General features: G+C 52.8%; 1 protein-coding gene across 3 annotated transcripts; it reads left to right on the plus strand.

Annotated features, from left to right (window-relative positions):
* Nucleotides 1-272: 272 nt before the first annotated feature.
* TFB1M (transcription factor B1, mitochondrial) lies at nucleotides 273-16,600 on the plus strand. Of its 3 annotated transcripts, none has more exons than XM_061574882.1 (8): nucleotides 273-401; nucleotides 5,769-5,998; nucleotides 7,840-7,991; nucleotides 10,101-10,209; nucleotides 12,077-12,228; nucleotides 13,194-13,313; nucleotides 14,198-14,325; nucleotides 15,428-16,600. In XM_061574882.1, the coding sequence occupies exons 2-8, from the start codon at nucleotides 5,875-5,877 to the stop codon at nucleotides 15,753-15,755; spliced, it is 1,113 nt and encodes a 370-aa protein (XP_061430866.1). In that variant the 5' UTR covers nucleotides 273-401; nucleotides 5,769-5,874; the 3' UTR covers nucleotides 15,756-16,600. The 3 variants fall into 3 exon arrangements, with proteins under 3 accessions (XP_061430866.1, XP_061430867.1, XP_061430868.1); XM_061574883.1 differs by having other exon boundaries at nucleotides 287-401; nucleotides 5,840-5,998; XM_061574884.1 differs by lacking the exon at nucleotides 273-401 and adding an exon at nucleotides 3,317-3,458.
* The last annotated feature ends 779 nt before the right edge of the window (nucleotides 16,601-17,379 follow it).

A 17,379-nucleotide genomic window follows, 5' to 3' on the forward strand; every position in this document is an offset into this window, starting at 1 on the left:
AAGGGAGAGACTTTAAACAATGTACTGTATACACCAGGCGGTCAGGGTCAGGGATCCAACGGACGAACCTCCTGTAGACCAGGCGAGGTAGTTAACATCTCATAGCAACCGTGGGTTATTTACTCGGGGTATTAAAACTTAAAAAAACACATTTAGATTGGCTTGAGTTCCCTTACAAAGATGGCGACGGCCCACAGCGTACATCTTTGTAAGGGGGGGGGGCCTTTCACGTTGTGGCACGTGACGCCACAGCAACCAATCAGAGCGGCCCCCAGCTGCCGAATGTTCGATTGGAAGTTGTGGTGGTTGGGTTGGTGGACGCCGCCGGATTGTCTGGCACGCGACCCCGTCCCGCCAGCGCTGAGAGGGCCACGAGGTTGACGCACGTGGTGGCTACTATGGTGAGTTGAAGCAAGGGGGGTGGGGGACGCCTGGACCATAACTCGGTTACAGATACGGCGGGAGCCTTGTGAGTGGCGAACGGACGAACGAGCGAGTTAGACGATTTGAAGGGAACGCCGACATGGAAGTGGTGTGGCGGCGGTGTGGGGGTGGTGGCGGTGATGTGGGGGTGGTGGTGTGGGGGTTGTAGGGGTAGTGGCGGTGATGTGGGGGTGGTGGTGTGGATGTGGGGGTGGTGTGGGGGTGGGCGCGTTGCTGGCGACGCCACGCGTTGAAGTGTACAGTGCGGTAGTGTGGTGCAGAGTGGGGGAGGGGGGGGTGGTGCAGAGTGGGGGTGGTGCAGAGTGGGGGGGGGGGGGTGGTGCAGAGTGGGGGGGGGGGGGGTGGTGCAGAGTGGGGGTGGTGCAGAGTGGGGGGGGGGGGGTGGTGCAGAGTGGGGGTGGTGCAGAGTGGGGGGGGGGTGTGGTGCAGAGTGGGGGTGGTGCAGAGTGGGGGAGGTGGGAGTGGTGCAGAGTGGGGGGGGGGTGGTGCAGAGTGGGGGTGGTGCAGAGTGGGGGGGGGTGGTGCAGAGTGGGGGGGGGGTGGTGCAGAGTGGGGGGGGGGTGGTGCAGAGTGGGGGAGGTGGGAGTGGTGCAGAGTGGGGGGGGGGGTGGTGCAGAGTGGGGGTGGTGCAGAGTGGGGGGGGGGGGTGGTGCAGAGTGGGGGGGGGGGGGGTGGTGCAGAGTGGGGGGGGGTGGTGCAGAGTGGGGGGGGGGGTGCAGAGTTGGGGGGTGGTGCAGAGTGGGGGGGGGGTGTAGAGTGGGGGGGGGGTGGTGCAGAGTGGGGGGGTGCAGAGTGGGGGGGGTGGTGCAGAGTGGGGGGGGGGTGCAGAGTGTGGGGGGGGTGCAGAGTGGGGGGGGGGTGCAGAGTGGGGGGGGGTGGTGCAGAGTGGGGGGGGGGGCAGAGTGGGGGGGGGGGTGCAGAGTGGGGGGGGGGGTGCAGAGTGGCCAACACCGGTGACGATTACCTGAACCGGATCCTGGGCCTCCTCCCCTAGGTCGACTCGGCCTCAAATGTCTACCTGTCGCGGTTCATAAAAATATCGCCACTGGGGAGACAAAGGTGGCCCGGGCGTGGTGCTTGCTATCCACGTAAACACGCGCGCTCTGGGCAAATCAAAGCTCGTTGATTTGGAAGCAGAACTGTAAATACATTGGGCCGTAGTTTGTATCAGTCAGGGGACTCGTCGTACCTGTCAACCCATACGGTTTACTCCGTATTCTTGTACGGGTAATTTAGTTTTCAGGTCCAGACGGCGTACAGCCGTTTCAATTCGGGCAAATACATTTATTTGTGTTTCTCCCTTGTGATGGGACTGTCGGATGAACGTTGATATTTATAAGGGGCACAGGGTGACCAATAAGGTCTGAATTGGTGTGTAATAAGGTAGGGCATTGATAAAGGGTTGACAGGTATGTAAGAGAAGGCGGGGTTATCTCTGAACAGCTGGAAATGTTTTCTGTCGTAGAGGGTGAGTTGACGGTAATCAAGAGTCAGAACAGAGACAGCAGCCTTCTTTATGGCCTTGTCTCACCAATGTCAGACCACAGAACGCCAAATGGCGAACAGTACAAGGACAATGCACTATCAGGGCATTTATAGCTCGGGGTGAGCAGCTACAAAATGGGACCTTTTTGCCAGTATCAAATCATCGTTTTTATTCTTTCTGGCAATAAAAAAGGTGTTCAGATGTTAAGTAGTGTATAGCCTAACACAGCTCATCGGCCCCAAGGGAGTGCATAATTACAGGAGCTTTGGGTTCAACAAAGGCAACGCTCTCAACCGGATTTGACACGTGTCCCATCAGCATACCTGTCAACCCATATGGTTTACCCCATATCCTTGTACAGGGAAATTTAGTTTTCAGATCCATACGGCAAACAGCCATTTCAATGCATACCAAAACTTTTTTTGTCTATTTGTTTGTGTTTCTCTCTTGTGATGGGACTTTGTAGGATGAACGTTGGGATTTATAAGGGGCACGGGGTGACCAATAAAGTCTGAATTGGTCTGTAATAAGGTAGGGCACTGATTAGGGGTTGACAGGTATGGAAGGGAAGGCGGGGTCATCTCCGAACAGCTGGAAACTTTTATCTGTCGTAGAGGGCGAGTTGACAGTAATCTATTCATTTATACTGCAGGAGGAATCTGATGAGCTATAAAGTAAAAAAAAAAATTCACAGAAGTTGCTATCCTTAATATGTCATCAACTGAACAAAAATCGGCTCGATTATTCCACGTGACAGTTGTCAATTCCTGGTCTCTGACCTGAGTGGCCCATTTTAACAACGTGAGTTGCTCTCCCGGCCGTCCTCGCCCATGCTGGACATGCAACAAAATAGCTTTGTAGCTCCACGGATTCCTCCTGCAGTCCAAATCGAAGATTTTGAAAACACGCGCGATACTGCGTTGCCAGTACGGCACGAGCACAACGAACAAAAGATCAACACGCTCGTCATTAACTGCCGCAAAATGGGAAAGAAATGTTTTTTTTTTATAAAATCAGTTACATTTTGGCCAATGGCTTTTATCAAGTGAACAATGTCTTTCATTTAACAATTGAAAATACTGCTTTCCTTATCTAACGGAAGTTTTTATTTATTTAACCATGTGTCCAGTTAGGATGACAACGCACATTCGAGGTGCATTCCATACTTTAAAATATATAAATATATATTTCGGATCCTATTTTATATATATATTCATTATTGTTTTTTTATTATCCCCCACGGAGAGTTGCGTGTCACATTCCAGATTTATGGCAAATTTTTGTACATCTTTGTACTTTGCGTTATACTTTTACACTTTTATGAATTCTTGTAAACCCAGGGTGGTGGTTGAACACCTTGTGGTGGATGACCTGAAACAGTGAGTGTCTGGCAGAGACCGTGTCCTCAATACGGGTGGAGGAACCGATGACTGGAAGTTCGTGGAAACAGTCAAATCAAGACAGTAGCGATAGCAGAGTGATAAGGAGGCCGACTGACTGCCAGTGAGCGGGCTACTGGAGCGAATTGGTAAGTGCTGGATCATCAATGGAGCTGGCTGCTTTACGACCGAGCAAGCATTCCTCTTTGGTTGAAAAGGGTAGTTGTGGAATGAGCTCAGAGGTCCAAAAATGTGCTGGTGGATCCGCTTTAAATTAGAAGCTGCCAAGAACTTGAAAGAAGCAAGCGTCCAGAAATATTTCCTGTCGGTTGTTCTGGTCACCGCTCGCTCACGCGACATCGAGACGGAGAGGGGGACGCTGGTTTACCCGATACGGGTCAAGTGGGTAAGAATGCTATGACACCACCGCCACCACCATGATAATGACGACGGCGGTGATGATGAAATGAACTCCCTAAACGGCACGTTGCGGAGTGGAGCTGGTCGCAGCCATGCCGAGACAGGGATGACCTGGTATTGAGAATGAGAAGAAGAAACATTGGTTAAATTTAAACGCTGACTGAGCTAAACCCGACGCAGCCAGACCGCCCGTGTCAGGGCCGTGACCCCGTGTCAGGGCAACATGTGCCGGCAAGGTATGAGGGCCTGGGTTCGACCTCTGCGTCGGTGTGCACGGGCGCGCGTGTCTCTTGCGGGGTTGAGAATGGCTGTGCGGGAAGACACTGGATTGGTGCAGGCAGGAACCAATGCTGCTGCTGTGCCCCCTCCTACCCACCTACCCACCACAGAGCCCCGCTGCTCTGTGACCACCCGCTTGTTCTTTTTTCACGGTGGGTCATAATGGCCGTGTCTTCCTCTGTCGTACAGATTTAATAGCAGCAGATTAAGGATGCAATTTTAGATGTTATTGCTACTCAGGTGTCTGTTCAGAAGCAGAGTGGATCTCGTCCCTTCCCCGGTTAAAGGAGTGAAGACAGCAGCCAGCGGCGGAGTGTTTACGATGTGGCGGTCGATGGTTTGGGATTTGTGGCTGCACTACGCACATACCGCCGATTCTTTGATGGCGCCATTTGTGGCATCGGGTAGCCGCATCGGTCGCATGCCCTGTCCCCGATTCGGTTGATGGTCGACCATTTGCGGCGTGGTAGGTTGAAACCCGGAGGTTCGATGGTCGGGTGCTGTGTGAGATGTTTACTTTTGACGTTGGCCGCAGTCCAGACTTGCTTCCACCGATCCAGCAAACAACCTCCGAGGACCTGGGTTCAACCCCTGTAGTGGTATCTTCACCCACAGGTCCCCCTGTGAAGGCCTCTCAAGATCCGGGGATGCAGATCTTCTCTGCGGTCCCAGGTCATTGAGGCTTCAGTCTCTGGGCGACCGAGCTGTTCGTTGTGTCGCAGCCCGCAGACTCTGGAACTCTCCCCCATGACATCTCAGGATCTCTCAGTCTGTAGCCATTTTTAAACACGCGCCTTAAAATGCATCTGCACACTTCTATTTCGTCAACGTTTAGTTGAATTCGGCAAGCGGCTTTGAGCATTCATTTTATTATCTTGCCACGTCATTGTGTTTAGTTTTTTGAGTCGCTGTCATGCCGAGTGTCTGCTGCTGTGTCTTCTACAGCGCTTAGACATGCTTGATGAAAGGTGATTTATGCGTATAATTTTTGATTATCATCTCTCTTTTTGCTCTCCTTTCCCTGCCATAGGAATGTGGAATTTCAACTCCCTTGGGTCGGCATTGCCCGTGGCTCGTTTGAGCTGGGAGACACAAAATCTGAGTGTCGGCCGTTATTGAAAAAACGAGTTGGGGTGGGGGGAAATCACGCACCATGCATGGATTCCGTTCACGCTTTCCAACAGGGCACGTTTGTCCCCAGAAGTGTTTGACTAGCAGTAGAGCCTGACGAAACTGGTTGTTGTAATGACCGGCAAAACGTCGAATTGTAAATGTTGTAGTGGGTTTACTCTCCAACACACAACCGGTTAGTGCTGAACTAGTAACTAATTGTGCACGTTCTGTTTACGTGACAAACATTACTGACTGGCTGTGTCGGGGTGGTGGCAGATTTAACGACCACATTTATATACTTACGCGATCTCACCCTCCAAAAAAACCTCGTGGGTAATATTGGTCGCGAAAGCCTATTACGTGGGTTTAATTACACATTTATAATTGCGCGCTGTAACCCAAAAACCTCTTATGGATAATATTTGTCGCGAAAGCCTGCATGTTAAACTAACAGTAAAGAAGCGAAATATTCCTTTCAACTGCGGCTTGTGTCTCCGCGTTGTGGCGCAATGACCCTTGCTTCGGCACGGTTTCGTTTTTTGACCGGGTTCAAGTCCCACAGGGGCACCGCAGCTTCACGCTCGAGTTCGCCTCCCCCGCCCTTGGGTCGTCTCTAAGAGAGCCACCCGTGACCCCCCCCCCTACAGACGAGACCAGCAGCACCGGGCCTCGCTCGCGTTTGACGAGCGCGGTGCTTCCGTGGCCGTCATCTGGACAGGTCGCGTGCGGGGGACGTTGTGAGCCGGCGACGCGATGGCAGCCAGCGCCGGCCTGCGCCTACCGCCGCTGCCCACCATCGGCGAGATCATCCGCGTGTACAATCTGCGCGCGCAGAAGCAGCTCTCGCAGAACTTCCTGCTCAACCAGCGCCTGTCCGGTACGCGACTCCCCCCCCCCCACCGAGAAGGGGGTTAAACACGGACAGGGACCAATTGTGTGAGTGAGTGGGTGGATGAGTAATTGGGTGAGTGGATGATTGTGTGAGTGGGTGAGTGAGTGAGTGAGTGGGTGAGTGAGTGATTGGGTGAGTGGGTCATTGTGTGAGTGAGTGGGTGATTGTGTGAGTGAATGAGTGGGTGATTGTACGAGTAGGTGGGTGAGTAAGTGGGTGGGTGGATGATTGTGCGAGTGATTGTTTGATTGTGTGAGTGGGTGACTGAGTGTGTGTGTGTGATTGTGTGAGTGGGTCATTGTGTGAGTGAGTGGGTGATTGTATGAGTAGGTGGGTGAGTAAGTGGGTGGGTGGGTGAGTAAGTGGATGAGTAATTGGGTGAGTGGATGATTGTGTCAGTGGGTGATTGTGTGAGTGGGTGGGTGATTGTGTGAGTGGGTGATGGTGTGAGTGGGTGATGGTGTGAGTGAGTGAATGAGTGGGTGATTGTATGAGTAGGTTGGGTGAGTGGGTAATTGTGTGAGTGGGTGGGTGGGTGAGTGTTCATGTGTGATTAATATGAGGGAGATTACATTTCTGTAAATAATCCGCTTAATGTAACACCAAAATGAGCTGCGATAATCGCCATTTCAACAACGTTTTTGCCAAACATGGCTGCTGCGTCTATCGTGGCGAGCGGCTCCGGTCTGCGTGTATTTCTCCATTCCCCCCCCCCCCCGTGCCTCGACGTGCACCTCAGCCCCGGGTGGAGTGGGGGTCAGCAACCAAAACAACAAGAAGAGGCGTTTTTCAACGGTTTTACTTAACTTGATTCCTCTGTTTGTCGTGGTCAAATCTTGTAATCAAAATTTCGTCCACTTCCCGTTGTCCAATCAATTCCACATTTTGCACATGTACTCAGATTCGGTGACAATGCATGCCTCATCAATTAAATTAATTAGCTACTTTAAAGCAATTTACATTTTGTATGGACGCCTTATTATTTATATATATATTTGTGTTGGTCAAAAACGCCGCGGTCCCTCAACTGTGGAATCAGCTCGCACAAAAAGCAGGCGCCGTGTGTCTCAGGCGCCATTAACGTACTTCTCGACCGTGAGTTAAACGAAGTTGTTAATAAAATAGTTGTTTAAAAAAATATATTTTTTAAAGGAGTTTATTTTTAATTATAATTCGGTAAAAAAAACCGCTAAATATTTCAAGAGCCGCAATGCACCGTGGTGAATAGAAGCCGGAGGTTCTTAATAAATAACGGTCACGAAGCCGGTCACTTAAAGAGCCGCATGCGGCCGCGGAGCCGCAGGTTGCCGACCCCTGACCTAGATGGACAAAAGGCCGACGAGATAGGACGACAGAGCTTGGGCAGTTGTTGGCGCCAGTTCTGGCTCCCTTTTCGCTCACTCGCCCATCTGCTTTTCCGCGCCTCCGTGCCAAAACTGTTTATTACAATTTTTGCTGCGGTGTTTTGATCTGTGATTGGCGTGAACGACTGTTTACATTTAAATAATGATTACTATTATTCTCTTGCGTGGCACAAATGCTGTGCTGACATCAACGTGGTGTGCCTGCTGCTCCTGCTGCTGCTGTGACTGCTGCTGCTACTGCTGATCTACTGCTGTTTCTGCCACTGCTGATCCTGCTCCCAATGCTGTGGCTGCCACTGCTGCTGCTACTGCTGCTCTTTCTGCTGCTGCTGCTACTGCTGCTGATTTGCTGCTGCTGTTTCTGCCTCTGCTACTGCTCTGTCTACTGCTGCTGCTGTGACTGCTGTTGCTGTGTCTGCTGCTGCTGCGGCCACTGCTGCCGCCGCTGCCACTCAACAACAGACAAGATCGTGCGGCAGTCGGGCTCGCTGCGCGACGCCTACGTGTGCGAGGTGGGTCCCGGCCCGGGCAGCCTCACCCGCGCCATCCTGGAGCGTGGCGCCGCCCGCGTCCTGGCCATCGAGAAGGACCCTCGCTTCCTGCCCAGCCTGCGGGTGAGCGAGCCGCTGGGGGCGGGGGGAAGGGCGGGGCGATGGATTGCGCAGGGATGGGAGTCGGCGACGAGTGGAGCTGTCGACCAAGAAGCGGCACGAAACGTCGTGCCCAGATTGTAAAAGTTGTGGCTTTGCTCTCCAACACACTACTGGTGTGCTGTACTCTTAACCAATTGGCATGTTCTGTTCACGTGACAAACCTTACTAATTGGCCGTGTCAGGTGGTGGCGGATTTAACGACACATTTATATATTTACGCGATCTAACCCAAAAAAAACCTGGCAGGCTCACGGGCAGTGCGGCGAACGTAGAACTGTGACCTGGGAGAGTCTCAAGACTCTTATGCGTACCGTGTCAACCCGTACGGTTTACCCTGTATTCTTGTACAGGGAAATTGAGTAAATGGAGACCCACAGAGATACATCGAGACCCACAGAGATACATAGAGACCAATAGAGATACATAGAGACCCATAGAGATACATAGATATAGCATACCTGTCAACCCATACAGTTTACCCCGTATTCTTGTACAGGGAAATTGAGTTTTCACGTCCATATGGCGTACCGCCGTTTCAATATGGGCAACAAAAATGTTCTTGTCTGTGTGTTTGTGGTTCTCGCTCGTGATGGGACTTTGTAGGATGAACTTTGAGATGTATAAGTGGCATGGGGTGACCAATCAGGTCTGAGTTGGCCTGTAACAAGGCGGGCACTGATAAGGGGTTGACAGGTTTGCTTATGTCGGTGGGTGGGGGTTGGGGAGAGGGGGGTTACTGCCCAAGTGTTTGCAGCAGGGGGCGGTGTTTACCAGGGCCACAGTCACTCCGACATGAGATGTTGACTCCCTCGCCTGGTATGCAGGAGGCCGAGGGTTCGATCCCGACCCTGATGCCTGCTGTATATTTGGAGTTTGCGTGTCTCTCTCTCTCCCCTTGGTTGCGTGGATATTTCTCCAGGTCCGCTGGTTTTTCCCTCCACATTTAGAAACATGCTTTTAGAGTATTTGGCTGCTTTAAATGTCCACATGATAAGCCATTTTGTTGAGCTATCATTTGTGGCCAGTTTGCTTCTGAAAAAATCTATTTAGCTCAGTGGGCCTTACTTGGTAAAGTAAGATAGTTGATATTAGTAAATGTACGTTGGGCTTCTTTCGCACCGTACATAGCCAGCCGTGCTAATCGGAGGATGGGCGAGTGTGTGGGTGAGTGACTATGTGAGTGGGTGAGTGACTATGTGAGTCTATGTATGTTCGTTGAACTTATTTTGCACCGTACGTAGCCAACCGTGCTAATCAGAGGTGCTTGGAAAAGACAAAAAACTAAACACAAAAAGCAGTTCTGAAGAAACCTCCTTATAGAGAGACACCCAGACCTATGGCTCAAAACGACTCTCCCTGACAAAACCATTGAGACCTACAGACACCCAGACCCAGGGCTTGAACCTCTGGGGTCAGGAGCTCTGGTTTGGTATCTGTGTTGAACTTGTTTCGCACCGTACGTAGCCAAACGTGATAATCGCAGGATGGGTGAATGTGTGTACGGAACCAACCGTGCTTACATAGTCACTTACCCACACACCCATCCTCAGATTAGCACTGTTGGTTCAACATACGTACATGTACAAAGATGGTGACCGCGTCGCGCGCTTTCAGATGCACTTCTGCGGCCTCAGGAACGCTCTTCCTTCCGATATTGGGAAGCCACTGGAGCTTTGCACTTTTACATCATCATCGTCATCATCATCGAGATTGAAAACTATTTTTTTAACTGCCTTAAGTGTTTAGTTTGTTGTCCTTCCCCCCGCACCTCCAATTAGCGCTGTTGGCTACGTACGGTGCGAATCGAAGTTCAACGTGCACACAGACATACATCGTCATCCACGTTGGCTGTGACTGGCTGCTGCTGTGCCTCGCCTCGGTTGCTGATCGTCGGTGCTGTTGCCGTGTACCGCTTTTCCCTCATTTGTTTCCCCCCGTGTGTTTCCCCCCGTGTGTTTACCCCGTGTGCTTTCTCCCGTGTGTGTTTCCCCCCGTGTGTTTCCCCCCGTGTGTTTTCCCCGTGTGCTTTCTCCCGTGTGTGTGTTTCCTCCGCGTGTTTCCTCCCCTCAGCTGCTGTCGGAGGCGGCTCCCGGGCGGATGGAGGTGGTGTTGGGGGACATCCTCACATACCCCCTGGACAACTCCTTCCCAGAGTCCCTGAGACGCAGATGGGATGAGGGTGAGACGACACGGGGACCGCGGGAGAAACGGAAGGAGACGAGTCAGGGGGGGAAAGAGACACAGGAAGGAACGGGGAGACACGGGAAGGAACGGGGAGACACGGGAAGCAGCAGGTACACCACGTGGTAGTTGGGCTCGCTGGTGAGCAAAGTTAACAGGAACAGTAGCCATGGTAGTAGCATGGTAGTAGCATGGTAGTAGCATGGTAGTAGCGCTATAAGAGTGATTGGGAGGCGACTGACCGCCGGTGAGCGAGCGAGTGGAGTGAATCAGTGCTGGATCATCAGTCTTCGCCCTGACTGCTGCTGCCGTCACTCCGAATCCTCTGCGGTGAAGCAGTGAGGTGGGAGCTGGGCGCTCCACCCCACGTGGCAGCAGCAGCGGGAGTCCAACCGTGGTCGAGTGCGTGCCGTGCACAGCAGCAGTGACAGATTATTCGGTGTGAATGAGGCTTCGGCATGGAACACAAAACGGAGCTTCTTCGATGGTGGGGGTGGGGGACAGAAGTAGGCGAGGGTGGTGGTGGTGGCGGGGGCACACGAGATGTGAAGACGGCTTCCCTCTCTCTTCTACCTATCTCCCTCCCTCTCTCTTCCTCCCTCTCTCCCCCCTCTCTCCCCCCTCTCTCTTGTGCTGCACTCTTGACTTGGGCGTCTCAGTGGCTAGGAGATGTTACCTCCCTCGTGGATTCGATCCCAACCCTCACGCCTGCTGCGTCTCTCTCCCCGTGGTTGCGTGGATTTTTCTCCGGTTCCGGCAGTTTTTCCCTCATTTAGAATTTACACGCGTTTAGAGTATTTGGCTGCTATAGATGTCAACGTGATAAGCCACTTCGTTGAGCTATCATTTGTGATAGCCAGGTGGCATCTGAAAAAGCCATGTAGCTCAGTGGGCCTTACCTGGTAAAATAACAAAATTAGTTTAAGCAGCAACTTGCAAATGTGATTTCCAACTTTAATCCTTGCCCCCGTATTGATAGTTAAAGCTTAATGTGCGGTTTCATTCAGGGACTACTGTGTGGTGTGGGTCTGTTGTTGTTGTTCGGCTGCCTTGCCCATGCTTTGACAAATCGGCAGGAATGTATCGTGCAATTTGCACCTCGTATACTTTCTACATATTCGAGTGACTCGCTTTGCCGTTTATAATGTTGCACTTCTAGCGCGCTGTATTGTTTTTAACGTTCCGACCCTCCCGTGTGCCCCCTTGCTTGACATCCGTGATGAAAAACAAAGAGCGTCATCGCTCATCAGGAGATTCCGTCCTCCCGGGCCTAGAGAGAGGTTCTGCTCCTCTGACTTTGCTCGACCAAAATGTTAGCCGGGCAACTCTATCCGTTCGACTCTTTAAATCCTTTTTAACAATAGGTTGTACCCCTTTCTGGCAATAAAACAGGCGCTGAAATGTTAAAACACCAAACAGAATCCTTATTCATGGAATCCTGTCTGGATTAACCACACGCAGGACTTGTGGTGATCATGCAAACACAAAACATGCTCCGATAATATATGATGCACTGTCTTTGAAACTGATTGGTCCACACCAGAGACAGCTTTATTTTAAATCCTCAAACTTTTAAATCCTCAAAGTTTGATTCCCCGAGGGACTTAGAATCCCCCCACTCCTCCATTAGAAACGTGTGTTCAGATTATATTCCTGGAAAATAAAAGTTTCGTTTTATTTGCATATATATTTTTTGAGTGACTCGCTTACCTTTCCTATACCTTCCACTCCTATCGTGTTTGTTTTGCATTGTCGGTTGTTGCAAACTCGCTGACCCCATGGAGAGCTTCCGTAGCTCATGAGGACATTCCCTGCTCCTCCGCCCGGCCAAGAGAAAAAGATTCCGATCCTCCGACTTTTCCTAGATCCTCCCAACATCCACATCATCGGCAACCTGCCCTTCAGCGTCTCCACCGCGCTCGTCATCGATTGGCTCGAGTGCATGGCCAATCGCAGCGGGCCCTTCTCCTACGGCAGGACCCGACTCACGCTCACCTTCCAGAAAGAGGTGGCCGAGGTGGGGAGCTCCCTGGTTCTGTGCGACTGTTTTTTATTGTTTTTTTATGGTATTTATTTTATTGTATGTTTTTTATTGTATTTATTTTTACGTCAACGAAACAACTCGCAAGCCCGTCACAAACGCATCGCGGGCTTCATAGTTGCAACGCGTATGCTTCTATGTTAGCCGGCGTGCAGCCTGTAAGTTCTGCGAGGTCCGCGGATGCCTTCCGTGGGGCGTTATGAGGGTCAGGGGGAGGAGGTGTACGTCTGACATGGGAATGGGGGCATTTGTTTAGTTGCGTTTATTCAGCGTCTGGCAATGTCTAGAGTCTGCGCGAATTCCACGCTGTCCTCTGGCGAGCGTTTGCCTCTCCTTGGGCTGCCGTTCCCGCAGCAGTGCCGCCCATCGGCCATCATCCCCTTCTCACCGTGATGGCTTCTTGTCCAAGCCCACGTGCCTTCCTTCATCGTCCATGTGACCGTCTCCAATTTGCATGGGGTGGTGGAGGGGCGGCCGCGGTGACTAGGAGATGTTAACTCCTTCACCTGGTATGCAGGAGGTCGTGGGTTCGATCCCGACCCTGACGATACCTGCTGCTGTATATTTGGAGTTTGCATTTTTCTCTTTCGTCATCATCACCACGGTGTCTAGGAGATGTTAACTACCTCGCCTGGTATGCAGGAGGTCGTGGGTTCGATCCCGAGTTCGATTCCCGTTCAGCGGCCACCGTTGCTGGCAAATATCTCAACGGGTCCTGTGCCTCCCCTAGGTTTACTCGGCCTTTCATGAGTACCTGGTGCACGCGGTGTGTAAACATCGGCACCGGGGAGACGAAGGAGGCCGAGCGCGGTACTGGCCACCCATCCCCTCCGTGCGCCGTGTCGGCCTTCGTAGGTGCTGCTTCTCGCTAACTGCACTTGCCCCGACAGTCTGTTAAGGCTACACGGTGGGGTACCTTTGTATTTGTGTGATGCGCACAGCGGCTGGTGGCGAGCGTGCACAGCAGCCAGCGCTGCCGCCTGTCGGTGATGGCGCAGAGCCTGAGCTCGGTGAAGCTGCGCTTCGTCATCCCTGGCAGCGCGTTCGTCCCCGCGCCCAAGGTGAGCCCCAGGCTCCCCAGCTCCTGCTTACCGTCATCGCCGTCGTCGTCGTCGACATCAACACCATCAACATCGTAGTCATCGTCATTATTATCATCATCGGCGTGATTGTCATCATCATTGTCGTCAACGTCGTCATCATTGTCGTTGTCATCGTTGTCATCGTTGTCACCATCATCCTAGACCAGGGGTCCGCAACCAAAATAACAGAAGAGCCATTTGGAGAAAAAAAACTCTTACTGATTGGCTGTGTTGGGTGCAGGCATGCTAATGACACATTTCACGATCTAAACCAAAAGCCCTTTTTTCTGAATATTATGAAAATGACCTGGCAATCCCTGAATAGGGATCAAAAACAAAGATCCTCCGTATAGCCTGTAACAGACTGTTGGGGCAAGTGCTGTTAGCGAGCACCTATGAAGACCGCCACGGCCCACGAGGAGGTGGGTGGCCAGCACTACGCCCGGCTGCCTTTGCCTCCCCTTTGGCGATGTTTACACACTGCACCAGGTACTCAGTTGAGGCTGAGTCGACCTCGGAGAGGCCCATGACCATTTCAGAAAATCGCCACTGTTGTTGGCCGTGAGCGGGAACCGAACTCGGGTCGCCGGGTTCGTAGCGTATTGCGCCAACCACTTCACCACCGCTTCCCCGATCACACACACACACACGTGCGCAGCATCAACATCGCCCCCCCCCCCCCGCTAATGTGACAAACTTGCCAGGGACCCTGCCGTGAAAGGAAGGTTAGCGAGGCTCGGAGAGGCCTTCCCAGGTGAACCCTCGTAGCAGCAGCAGCGATGTCGCTGGCGCCGTGCCGCATGTGAACTGACGGGCGGTTCCCCCCCTCACCTCCTCTGCCGCCCCCGACTCCCCACCCCCAGGTGGACGTGGGGGTGGTGACACTGGAGCCGCTGGTGACCCCGCGGATCCAGCAGCCGTTCCCACTCGTGGAGAAGGTCGTGCGCAACCTCTTCCAGTTCCGCAGGAAGTACTGCCTGCGTGGCATCGAGTGAGTGAGAGACAGGAAGTACTGCCTGCGTGGCATCGAGTGAGAGACAGGAAGTACTGCCTGCGTGGCATCGAGTGAGTGAGAGACAGGAAGTACTGCCTGCGTGGCATCGAGTGAGAGACAGGAAGTACTGCCTGCGTGGCATCGAGTGAGAGACAGGAAGTACTGCCTGCGTGGCATCGAGTGAGAGACAGGAAGTACTGCCTGCGTGGCATCGAGTGAGTGACAGGAAGTACTGCCTGCGTGGCATCGAGTGAGTGAGAGACAGGGAGTACTGCCTGCGTGGCATCGAGTGAGAGACAGGAAGTACTGCCTGCGTGGCATCGAGTGAGAGACAGGAAGTACTGCCTGCGTGGCATCGAGTGAGAGACAGGAAGTACTGCCTGCGTGGCATCGAGTGAGAGACAGGAAGTACTGCCTGCGTGGCATCGAGTGAGTGACAGGAAGTACTGCCTGCGTGGCATCGAGTGAGTGAGAGACAGGGAGTACTGCCTGCGTGGCATCGAGTGAGAGACAGGAAGTACTGCCTGCGTGGCATCGAGTGAGAGACAGGAAGTACTGCCTGCGTGGCATCGAGTGAGTGAGAGACAGGGAGTACTGCCTGCGTGGCATCGAGTGAGAGACAGGAAGTACTGCCTGCGTGGCATCGAGTGAGAGACAGGAAGTACTGCCTGCGTGGCATCGAGTGAGTGAGAGACAGGAAGTACTGCCTGCGTGGCATCGAGTGAGAGACAGGAAGTACTGCCTGCGTGGTGTCTAGTGCGTGGTGTTGAGAGTGACAGAAAGTCCTGTCTGCGTGGTGTCTCGTGAGGGGCAGCGGTGGTCCGGCTAACTTCGATAACGATAAGTAACTTTTTTTTATGCATCTATGTATGTTTAACTTCTTTTGCACCGTACGTAGCCAACCGTGGTCATCGGAGGTGCCGTGGGGGAAGGACAAACTTAACTCAAAAGCAGTTCTAAAGAAATGAGTTTGTCAACCTAGATGAGCGTTCCAGACTGCCACAGAAACGCGTCTTGAGAACGCCACGCGACAATGCGGTGACCACCGCCGTCTTTGCGGTCTCCCTCTCCTCACCTCCCCCCCGCGTCCCCCCGCCAGGCTGCTGTTCCCGCAGGCGGAGCGCCTGTCGCTGTCCCAGCGCGTGCTGTGCGAGGGGGACGTGAGCCCGGTGCAGAGGCCCGCGGAGCTGAGCGTGCGCAGCGTGGGGCGGCTCTGCGGCGCCTACGCCGCCCTCTGCCTGGAGCGTCCCTCGCTCGTGGCCTACGACTACCGCCTGGAGCTGCGGGACGCGCGGCGGCGATCGCTAGCGCGCCGCCGCGGGGGGTTGGAGGGGGGAGGAGAGGAGGAGGAGGGGGAGGAGGAGGACAGGAAGAGGAAGGATGCAGATGACGGCAGCAGCGTGAACAGTGGTAGCAGTAGTAGTTGAAGCAACAGCAGGAGTGGTAACAACAGTGGTAGCAGTTGAAGCAGCAACAGCAGCAGCGGTAGTTGAAGCAACAACAGCAGCAGCAGCTTCCAAGAGGAGCAGGAGCATCACAGGCAGCAGCGTCAGTAGTAGCCATCGCAATAGCAACAGCAGCAGATGGAGCAGCAGCTTCCAACAGGAGCAGCAGCAGCAATAACACGGATAGCATCAGCAGCAGTAGCCATAGCAACAGCAGCAGCAACAGCAGTGGTGGCAGCAGCATTAATGGCACCAGCTGCAATAACGGAATCAGCAGTGGCGAAGACAACTTAATTTGAATAGGTCGGGTGATTGTGGTCATCATCACCATTAAAGATAAAGATCCCCTGTATAGCCTTAACTTACTGTTGGGGCAAGTGCTGTCAGCGGGTAGCACCTGTAAAAGGCCGCCACGGCACACGAGGAGGTGGGTGGCCAGCACCACGCCCGACCGTTTTCCCAGTGGCGATGTTTACACAACGCACCAGCTACTGATTTGAGGCTGAGTCGACCTAGGGGGATGCCCAGGACCGGTTCAGATAATCGCTATCACTGGTGTTGGCCTTGAGCGGAAATCAAACCCGGGCCGCCGGGTTCGTAAGCGCAGCACGCTCACCGCTACACTACCGCTCTCCATCACCACCACCACTGTCATCACCGCGACCACCATCATCAACACCACCACCACTACTACCATCATCACCAGCCACCAACATTATTATCACTATCATCACCACCATCAACAGCGCGACAAAAATATAAAATCAGCTTTAATCGGTGTATGTTTTGTACATGTATGTAGATATTAAAGCCTGTATTTACATCAACACCGATCCAGAGTCTCTCCTCTCTGGCCCTCGTGGTTTTGCACGGGCAACATTGAAGCCTGATCAGCGGCAGCCACGACCTGTCCACTGCTGGATTAAGGCCTCCCCATGGCGTCACCGTCACGATCGTTCCCTGCGAGTCCACGTTGCCACCTGCACAACGACCCGTTCGCGCCATCGCCACCATCCACTGCAGCGGACTTCCTCCTGGCCAGTTGAACACCTCGTAAGGAGGGTTTCGCGACCAATATCCAGAGGTTTTTTTCCTTTGGGTTAGACCACGTAAATATAAATGTGTCATTCTTTGGTTTTTTCGGTAAAGTCACGTATAAAAATAAAATAATAAATTAAATAATAGCATACGACGTTTCGATTGCAACACAAGCAATCATCAGGTATAATGAAATTGCGACATAGAATATAACCAGAAAACTATAGACAGACATATAAGCAGACAGATATCACCAAGATACATAGAGAGAGCAACCCAGGTACAGAGAGAGGTGATCGTCTCTGTGGGGTGGCCTTAAATAGACAGAGGGGGGCGGAGGCAGAGAGAGGGAGGGGGTAGGGAAAACATTTACATGTCAATGAGTACGAAGGGAGGGGAGTAAGGTAAGCAGGCTTAGAGGGAGACAGAACACACTAAATGTAAATGTTTTCCCTACCCCCTCCCTCTCTCTGCCTCCGCCCCCCTCTGTCTATTTAAGGCCACCCCACAGAGACGATCACCTCTCTCTGTACCTGGGTTGCTCTCTCTATGTATCTTGGTGATATCT

This window comes from Lethenteron reissneri, chromosome 56, assembly GCF_015708825.2.
Source record: "Lethenteron reissneri isolate LAM-NWPU_2019-01 chromosome 56, ASM1570882v1, whole genome shotgun sequence".
NCBI lineage: Eukaryota > Metazoa > Chordata > Hyperoartia > Petromyzontiformes > Petromyzontidae > Lethenteron > Lethenteron reissneri.

Bases quoted from the DNA above. Each gene is read 5' to 3' on its own strand.
- TFB1M (XM_061574882.1), top strand. From the start codon at position 5,875: ATGGCAGCCAGCGCCGGCCTGCGCCTACCGCCGCTGCCCACCATCGGC. The intron at 10,210-12,076 runs GTGAGACGACAC...GACTTTTCCTAG, and splicing joins GAGACGCAGATGGGATGAGG to ATCCTCCCAACATCCACATC. The intron at 14,326-15,427 runs GTGAGTGAGAGA...TCCCCCCGCCAG, and splicing joins TACTGCCTGCGTGGCATCGA to GCTGCTGTTCCCGCAGGCGG.